General features: G+C 39.8%; 1 protein-coding gene across 4 annotated transcripts in view; it reads left to right on the top strand.

The window, feature by feature from the left end:
- Window positions 1-10,039, top strand: part of SPATA13 (spermatogenesis associated 13) — a 91,077-nt gene that overhangs the window by 70,307 nt on the left and 10,731 nt on the right. For all 4 annotated transcript variants that reach the window (XM_063305760.1, XM_063305762.1, XM_063305761.1 and 1 more), the window contains 5 exons: window positions 1,048-1,227; window positions 2,304-2,536; window positions 6,035-6,164; window positions 8,539-8,911; window positions 9,729-9,803. In XM_063305760.1, coding sequence (XP_063161830.1) covers window positions 1,048-1,227; window positions 2,304-2,536; window positions 6,035-6,164; window positions 8,539-8,911; window positions 9,729-9,803 — 991 coding nt within the window. The remainder of the gene's footprint in view (window positions 1-1,047; window positions 1,228-2,303; window positions 2,537-6,034; window positions 6,165-8,538; window positions 8,912-9,728; window positions 9,804-10,039) is intronic.

The following is a 10,039-nucleotide window of genomic DNA, read 5'->3' on the forward strand; positions in this document are numbered from 1 at the left end:
TCCTGCTACCTATCAAATTAGTGTTTGTGAAATTGTAATGGCTCAAGTGACAGAAATAACGATAAAACTATGGTGTTTTATTTATTTATTTCCTGGTCACTGGTGGAGACATTGGACAGGAATGTATCAAGCACAAGGGAGAGTCAACTGTTCGGGTTTATACAGAAGGTCTGTCAGTAGAAACCACTTGGCACAGGGCCTTTCCTGGCACGGATGGGAGGGATAATGAAGGAAGAGAAGCTCCAGAAGGGTAATATGTTCAGTCCAGACAGAACACCAGGCCATTACTCTGGACAAAGTAGAGGAAGGAATTTCATTTCCAGCAGGTCTGTACATAGGAGTCAAGCAACATAAAGCTGCATTGTGGAGAAAACAGAAGAACAGGAGAAAGTGACAGGAAAAGGCAAAATGGGCAAAGAGAAGGAAGACACTAATAAGTCAGTATCATAATAACAAATTTTTACAATAAAATTCAAAGAAATCTTTTTGTGCTTTTCACAATAAAGGTTGCTTGTGATCATGATTTCTATTTAGTCATTTGGTTTGGTCTGAACTGGCCCTGTGTCTGTCAACTGCTCCTCCAATCGCTTTCCCCAAGTGAAAGGCACACTGACCTTTTGTAAATGTTTCCCCAACCTTGTTTTTAAAAGATACAGGAAGGCACCTGCTGCCACTCATAGAGCACTGCATTTCTTTGAGCGGAAAACCAAGTTGTGAGCTTATTCTAGTACTGCGCTAGGTTTTCTTGCCATGGAAATACACTACAGTTGTCTGGGAGCAGGCTGAAATGTCTTGTCCAGATGTTCTACCAGAACAATTGTTACTTCCTTGAAGTAAATTAATTCTACCATGCTGTAGAATTCAGTGCCTGTATCTTGACTTTGAGACACACAAAATAATTGTTCCTTATGAATTCTAAGGAGGTATGGCAGGAGACAAGTGAGGAAATGTTATGATTGGACTTCTTTTAGTGTAAAATGGTAGAACACTTACCTTCAGTTTTGTTTACTATGATCAGTATTAAGACCCCTGTGGTTGGATTTCTAGGGATATATTCGGCAATGTCGCAAACATACAGGAATGTTCACTGTGGCCCAGCTAAGCACCATATTTGGAAATATTGAAGACATTTACAAATTCCAAAGAAAATTTTTGAAAGATCTAGAGAAGCAGTACAACAAAGAAGAACCCCACTTAAGTGAAATAGGATCCTGCTTTCTTCAGCATGTAAGTTGGTTAAATACCCTCATTTGATTAAAAAGCGCAGTGCAAGAGAAAGAGAGTTTGGTGAGCTGGGGAAACTATGGTGAGATAACACTGCACGATTAATATCAGCATGATTCAATAAAGGTTATAGGCAATTTTTCAGTAATGTTTTCAGAAGGGGCCAAAGCCAGAGTGAACAGGCTGATTTGCAAGAGGGGCCAGGACTTGGGAATCTATATTATATATATTTTAGAGCTTAAACCAGTTTTTAGGTGTTCCCATCTCAAAATGTTAAGAGAACTATGCCATAGATTTTCAGCAGTCTTAACCAGAGAGGGCTTTGAGGGCTGCAGAAAGGGAGAGGGGACAGTTGCCTACCTTTCAAAGAATCTCCTCAGTTTTACCTTCAATTTGCATACAGTCACTGGTATGTTCTAACACCATGACTCAAAACATGGTAGAATGTATTTCTTTCCATATAAAACCTCTTTAAAAGAAGAAGTTGTGATTGATGAATAGGAAACAAATGACCTGATTTGCAGAAGTTTCCAGTTTTCTGCCTCAAATGGGAAAACTAAATCATGTGAAGCCATTGTATGTGCAGATTCACTTAGGACCAATTTCAATAAATGCATTGCCATTTCTTGGGGTGGCTGTGACTGCAGAAATCACTGCTGAAATGGCTCTAGAATGCATACGGATGGGTCCAGATTTTATTTACTAGCAAGTCTTGACTTTGGCGGCCAAAGGCATATAGGCTATATTGTGATTTTTGTTCTGCAAATACTTGGGTGTTTGCCTAAAATGTGATGCTGCAGGGATTCATTCATTCTGGGTCCTGCATGCCTGACAGACTGCCATGCTCAATGGTTCATTTTTTGCCACCTATCTGAGAAACAATTATATTGTCTCTGTGCCTTTGCAGGACATCCAGGTGTGACTTGCATCTCTGTCCTTTCCCTTTCTTTACCTTAAAACAGCTGCAGAATTGTGGAAGCAATTTCTACAGCTTACAGTACATCTGTGCCTTTAGTTTCCTCCTTCCAGCTATGAGGTATTTTAAAATTGGTATTTCGTATTTTTGTTTTTGCTTTTAGCAAGAAGGCTTTGCGATCTATTCTGAGTATTGTAACAATCATCCTGGAGCCTGCCTTGAGCTCTCCAACCTGATGAAGCACAGCAAGTACCGCCATTTTTTTGAAGCTTGTCGCCTCCTTCAGCAAATGATTGACATTGCCATTGATGGTTTCCTCCTCACGCCTGTTCAGAAAATCTGCAAATATCCCCTGCAGCTTGCTGAATTATTGAAGTACACCACTCAGGATCATAGGTAAGGCCAAGTGATTAGGTTTTCTGTGGGGAAATTCCACATTCAGGTTATCTTCTGTCCACTCACCAAGGATGCCTGCAGGATATGGTCAATAAAGTCAAGATAGCAGCCATGATGGTACGATCAAAGTTCTACCTGTTTTTCATGTGCATCACAAACAGACACAAAAAAGGAAGAGCTTCAATTGCACCATCGTGGCTTCTATCTTGACTTTTTTTGCCAACACCTCTGCCTTTCACTTTGTTTCCAGAAGCACAGACTTAGGCTTGTAGGTCCTCTTCATATACAACACTTAGTGACAGCGAAAGGAAACAGCTTTTAAACCATCTTGAGAAGTAGGTAAAATGGTTAAACTGGGTTGAAATGTAAATTATGTATTTTAGCTGAGAGCATTCACTTAAATTGGGGCAGAGCATAGCATCTGTAGCCTCTAAGGTGCCCATGATAGCCCTAGACACTATACATGGAACCCCTAAATTAAATTTCAAAAGTTAAAATGGAAATGGTCAAACCTTGTAAACTTTTTGAACAAGAATGGCAAAATCCTGTTAGATTTCCATGTTTTTGCAAGAGACCTGTTGAGATTTTGGCATTTTTGTGCAATGTATCAGGGGTGCGATTGCTTGCCAAAACTTGATGATCCCGTGAAGCTTTAAGCAATCTTACTTCTTTGTGTAGAGGGGATCCTCAACCTCTAGAAACATTGTCAACCTAGCCTTGCACTTCCCTAGCCTGACACTTTCCACATATACTAGAGTTACAACTCCCAGAATTTGCAGCCAGTATGGTCAACTTCTGTGACAGAGTTGAGGAGCTGAGGGCCTTCTGGCTATAGTTTTTGAAGTCTTTGCAGCTGCCCACCAGCACAGCCAATGGGGTAGAATGCTGGGAGTTGTAACTACTTACTAAGGTAGGGAAGACTGATTTAGAAGCTGAACCAATCATTCTTAACCAGTTTTCCACACCTCACTGAACTCTTTTTTTTTAATTCACACAAACTGAATGGAAACTACTAGTGTGAGAGAAAGTGAACTGTTGTATGATAAATTATGATTCAGGGCTTTAATGCTTTGTTGCTTGCATAATATGTCTGATACAAGTTCTGCTATTCTGAATGGACTGAAGTGCATTCAGAATTTCTGAGTAATCAAATAAAGAGGAACTTGCTTTATACAACATTTCTCACCCTAGAGCTCCCAAGATACTGTATGCTGGATGACAGCTTCCATCACACAGCCACAAATTTCAGACTACATGCATGTGAATCCCTCTTGTAATCCTAGATCCTCGCAACATTATAAATCACTCACGTCCTACGGCCCATATCCTACATTGCAGACTAGGGAAAATGGGAAATGTAATCTAACACAAACTAACTTCTTCCTAGATTTTGGTGGGCCACTCAATACCTCTCAACATATTCTCTCTCACTTGTCCTTCTCTAATATGGGGATAAAGTGGGTAACTTGCCAGGAGAGAATTCAGAGGCAGAGGTCAGTCCTAGATATACCCTAATACCAGCTCTGTGATTATTTTAATTGGAACAATCTGCTTTATTGCCTAGGGAGCTGTTGTCAGAGCTACAGAGCCTGCTTACATGCTGTTGTACAGTGTCCTGGTCCCTGCCATTCATTTTAATCACTAGTGAGATTTCAGCACTCTTTTCTAGGAGTCACGCAAGAATTTACAAGATTTCAGCATTCCCATACAAGCTCATGAAATCTGATTTGAAAATGGTGAAATCTTGTGAGTTTAATAAGCATGTGAGATTTTGAATATTACATTTTTATTTAATGTATTGGTCTTTCAGTGCTTTCTAGGAGTTTGTGAGTGCTCTGGCTTTTATCGATGTTTTGCTGACCCCTGACTTGCGTGTCGGCTCTCTAAAATGAATGGCAGAAGATTGCAACTGTGCACTGTGTGAAGTATTAACAAGTAGCAGTTGAGATGCTCAGTTTATAGTCTTTCAGGTTAATTGCATTTTGAAGCATAACTGAAAAGTACATTTGTTGAAATCATACAGCCCTTTTACAGGACTTTTATCATGCCAGAAGTGAATATTATCTTTGAATTTTTCTCCAGTATCAGAATCTTTCTGCAACTAATAACTTGTGATATGAGCAAGCCCACTCAGAGAGCTGGAATAGCTCTGCTTGTTTGAATCACTTTTGTGATGCATTTTATTGTTCTTTCCAGTTGACTGTGCTTTGTATTGACTAACACAGAGCAGCAAAGGGGGTCATTAGGCACATCTTTGCTAAATCTAAAGGTGGCTTCAAAAATTGCTCCATAGGCAGTCTCTTTTTTTCAGCAAGGGTACAAGCTCTAATTCCCATTGTAAAAGTGCTCAGACAATGAGGCAATTAAGCATGTGAATTCATAAAAAATTCAGTTAATATGCAACCTGGACAGGAAGTTGCAGTGGTTATGTCACACGCCCTTTTGAGATAGAAATCCCTTTCAACAGCAGCTGCCCAGCCAGACTGTTAGGAGTATGGGAGATCCTTGTCTGATTCCTTTCTTTCCAACTTTCTTCTTTGGGACTAATGCAGGGCCACCTTGGACATTCTGAAAAGACATGCATGACTTTGCACAGAAAAGGCTCCAGCCTTCCTTTCGTCTGAGCTGTCCCATGTTCACTCTGCATACACAAAGGGATTGCTGTTCAGTGGGAAATTCCCATATTGGTACTTGTAGAAATGGACTCTACTGCCACTGTCCCCCACTGCCCACAAATCTCTATGTGAATGTATGCATGTGTGTCAGAGAGAATGCTAGAAAGACATTAGATTGTCCCAGTATTTCTCAACCTTAGCAACGTTAAGATGTCTGGATTTCAACTCCCAGAATTCCCCAGCCAGCATAGGAAATGGGGCAGAACGCCCCCAATGCCACAACCCCTTTTTGGTCTTCTTGCTTCATCCTGCACCTGGGGCCTTTCACGCAGACTAGTTCTGGAAATGGGTTTAGCACTCTTTCAGAAAAATGATAAACTGGTGCTCAGAAATAATCTAACTCCTAAACTAGTGTTTCTCAATCTTGGAAGCTTCAAGATGTGTGGACTTCAACTCCCAGAATTCCCCAGCCAGCCTTACTGGCTAGGGAATTCTGGGAGTTGAAGTCCAGACATCTGGAAGTTGCCAAGGTTGAGAAACACTGGATGTTTCCTATACTTTTGGCATTTTGTAAGACCATTAAAACCTTGCTGTTTCAACAAGCTTTTGGAGTCTGGCAGATGGGATGGTTCCTTCCTATAGGAGAATGCTTGGTGTTATGCATTTTTGGGGTAATAAAGTTATTTTTCTTCTCCTTTATTAAACTAATTATTCCTGTGGGTTTTGCTATTGTTTTGGCTTTGTCTTTTTTAGGTTGATTACTGAAAGAGGTAGGTGTAAACTGCTCAGGGTCATTTGTTGATTAGAGTGGCATATAAACCTAGTTAAGTAAACAAAAGGTATCCTCTGCAGGGATTGACCAGTGCCTTTCTTTCTTTGGCAGCGACTATAACAATATAAAGGCAGCATATCAAGCCATGAAAAATGTAGCTTGCCTCATCAATGAACGCAAACGAAGGCTAGAAAGTATAGACAAGATTGCTCGCTGGCAAGTCTCCATTGTCAACTGGGAGGTGAGGGGACATTGCCAGGCATTTTTCAAGCATGAAGACACAGGTTTCTCCCAACTATTTCATTGGGTGTTTTCTTATTTTGTGCTGCTTCCCTTCTGAAAAGGTGGTTGTTGGTCTCCATCATGGTGATTGTGATTTACTTGAAGTAATTTATTAATTTATTTCACTTTTATTTTTCACAATGATTCACCAAAAGGCTGATGCCCTAAAAACTCAAAACAGCTGCACCAAACTATTTCTGCCTACCCCCAAAAGGCAGCAAATCTGCAGGACAGGGGAGCCATTCTAAATCAAGGAGCAGTGTTAGAAATGATTGAGCTCCATTATTTACATATTTGGGAATTTTACAGTGTTTCCATTAGCAGCTGGGTGATCACTTAGTTTTATACTTGAAATTGAGAAGAAGTGAAGTTGGACTCACTGTGAGTTGGAATCACTGTAGGTGTTTCCCCTTCCTGCACACCTGTTACTGTTTCTTCAGTCTCTAACATTTTTAGGGTATAACCTTTGCAGAGGAGAGGCATTTTTACTCAAATGGGCTCTCCTGGTTTAAGATTGGTTTTATAAAATTGCAGTAATCTCACTGGACAGGGAATGTCGTCAGGGCCAGCCCAAGAACATTGTTCGAGTCAGTGCATTCCAGACTCCAGTTCTCTATTTGCTCTCACTATACAGACCGAATCTTGCCAGACTAAAGCTACCCTAACTTACCTAAGGGGAAATAACCAGGGGGACTCTAGGGCGGGGCCACCCTGCACTTCTTCACTTTCCCACCAACACTGTCCGGACTGTGAGTCCTCGTATCTCCCTGGAATGCGCTCCCTCCATCCTGAGAATCCGTGGCAGTGCTGAAATCCACCACATCACCCCCGCCCCCCTTCAGGGACACATTCTATCCCAGATTGGCAACTTTTTGGAGTACTGTTTTTTAAAGTCTCAATTTTTGTGAGGCTTTGGCGGTCATAGTCCATGATCTGGGAGGTTGGAGCACTATTTAGGAGTGTAATGAACACTCTGGAAATCCTAGGTACCTTTCTGACAACCCTTGGATTCGGAGAGATAATTTAATTTGGTTTAACTCTTAACACAATTATGTATATTTAAGTTCAGAATTCAGTAAGCATTTTAAACAGCCTGCTTCATTCTGTTTTGGAGAGGTCAGCAACCATTTGGGACCTGTGCACATATTGCTATTACTAAAACAGGGTCATAAGCACAATGACAAAATTGAAACAGAGTAAGAGAGACAAAGGCAAAGACCAAGTTTTTCAGTAGGAAAGAATTTCTCCCTTATTCAAAAGAGGAAGAGTCTGGCAGCATCTTTTCAGTCTAACAAATTTTATTCAAAGGCATAAACGTTTTATGTATTTAAATAAATTTTGTAATTAAATAAATTTTTAAAAGAATAAAAACAATACAAATTTTGAAAGAGAAAATTAAGGAAAGTAAAATGAAGTGATAAGTAAGTGAGAAAAAGTGCAAAGAAAGAAATAGAAAAGAGAAAAAAGAAAAGAAAAGGCTTCCAGTCTTGTTAACAGTGGTTACAAGGACATTTATACTTTACCCTCTCTCTCTAAGGTTAAAACGCATAAGTTTTTGTGAGTAAGCTTATGCCTTTTAATAAAAAATATTTGTCTGAAAAGGTGCCACCAAACTCTTGATTTTTGCCTAACCTAAACTACACAGCTCTCCTCTTACAGTATCCCTTATTTAAGTGACTTAAAATAGTAACTCCAGACAGCTGAGTAACAGGAAAAAAGCTTAGTTCCCCCCAAACATCCTATTGCCACAAGGATCTTTGGCAGGGATAGATGTCTCTTTCTGTCTGTTTTTCACCAGGAAGTTATCTTCCAATATTTATGTGCACAACAGACCATTCCACTGGCTTAAATGGAGGGGAGGACCTACAGCAGTGTTTCTCAACCTTGGCAACTTTAAGACGTGTGGACGTCAACTCCCAGAATTCCCCAACCAACAAGGCTGGTTGGGGAATTCTGGGAGTTGATGTCCACATGTCTTAAAGTTGCCAAGGTTGAGAAACACTGTTCTATAAGGAGAAATAAACTTCCCATCAGGGATCTTGTAGTTCTTAATTCATTGATGGGGAGTGGTTGACATCTATTTCTAATATTTTTCCTTGGGAGGGTGAGTGGGGTGTCTTCCCCATTCCGGTAAGTGAAGAGCCTGCTGTATTTACTGGCATTGGGATCAAAAAAGTGTGGCAAGCAGTTCAAGTTTGGTGGCTACCATATTGGAGACTAATATTAAAGACTAATATAAGGATGAATTATTCACCCACCTAACTTCATTCATGGTAACAATAAAAGAAAATAAAGTTGGGTATCTCCTTTTCAATTTTTTACAAATGCTTTAGGGGCAAGACATTTTAGGCAAAAGCTCTGAATTAATCCACTCAGGAGAATTGACCAAAATCTCCAAGCAAGGCAAAAGCCAGCAAAGAACTTTCTTTCTTTTCGACCATCAGCTTGTATTCTGTAAGAAAGATTTATTGAGAAGGGACATGCTGTACTACAAAGGCCGGATGGACATGGATGAAGTGGAGGTGGTAGATGTTGAGGATGGCAGAGACAAAGACTTCAATATCTCTGTTAAAAATGCTTTTAAAATTGTAAATAGTGCTACTGAAGAAGTCCATCTATTTTGTGGGAAAAAGCCAGGAGATAAAAAAAAGTGGCTGGAGGCTTGTGCAAATGAGAGGAGACGGGTACAAGAAGACAAAGAAATGGGTAAGTATTATCTTCTGCTAATTGAAAACATGAGGATGGAGATTTGGAATCTTTTCCCATTGCACAATCTCTCCCACTGGCCTTGTTGATGTAGCTGAAATGTTGTGAGATTTCAGCGTTCTTGTGTAAGACCTCAGATTTTTTGCAAAAGAATGATTTTTTATTTAATTTGGGTAAGAGTAGGTGCATTTGGGGCATTGGCAGATATAATGGGCTGGAAGGACCACATTGCTGATTTCTTTATTAAGCCAAGATGAAATACTTTGTTTATTTCTGATGTGGTTTTGGTATCAGTGGATTCAAAACCACCCAGAGTCATTGGGAAGTCAGGTGGTATATACATTTAATTTTAAATAATAATAACAACGACTTTTAAATATAGTGTTATGTCCTGTTTATGACTGAAAACAGCATCTCCAGGTTCTCAGGCATAATTCCTTGTGATCACCATTTATCTTCTTTTGGTGGAGCTGTTCTGGACTGACAAATCTGCATTATTCTGAATCAGACCATTGGTCCATTTTCTCAGTATTCTCTACACCAAATGACAATGGCTTGCTACTATTTTTCAGAAGTTATGACATCCTTGTGGAGATGTTGAGAATTGAAACTGAGCATTTCTGTGTGCAAAGTCTGTGCTCTGTTATTAAACTGTGACGTGTGCTTTACAAGAAACATGTGGCTCCTCTTTTGAAATCGGATCCATTAGCTACTTGTTAGTCAATGATGCTTTTTATTGAACTTTGCTTTAACAATGTATTACAATCTGGTTCTTGAAACAGTGTTGAAATCAGTATCATTTACCTTTCAAATATAGGAATGGAAATCTCAGAAAACCAAAAGAAGCAAGCAATGCAAAATGCACGGAAGGCAAGACATGGGAAGATGAAAGGTGAATATTTAAAGCATCTTCCCTCATTGTGACCAAAGACTGGTTGATCCAAGATATTTTTCCCTTCACATGAAGAATGCTCTCTTCTTGTTCAGTATTAGGGGGTAAGGAGGTGGCACATAGATCAGGCAATATTGATCCAAAGGGCAGAAATTCCTATGCTTGACTAGCTGGATATTGGCAAGATATCACTGCTAGTTGTTAATCCACATACAGCATTATCTTCGTAAGTACAC

Source organism: Candoia aspera, chromosome 5 (genome assembly GCF_035149785.1).
Source record: "Candoia aspera isolate rCanAsp1 chromosome 5, rCanAsp1.hap2, whole genome shotgun sequence".
NCBI classification, from domain to species: Eukaryota; Metazoa; Chordata; class Lepidosauria; order Squamata; family Boidae; genus Candoia; species Candoia aspera.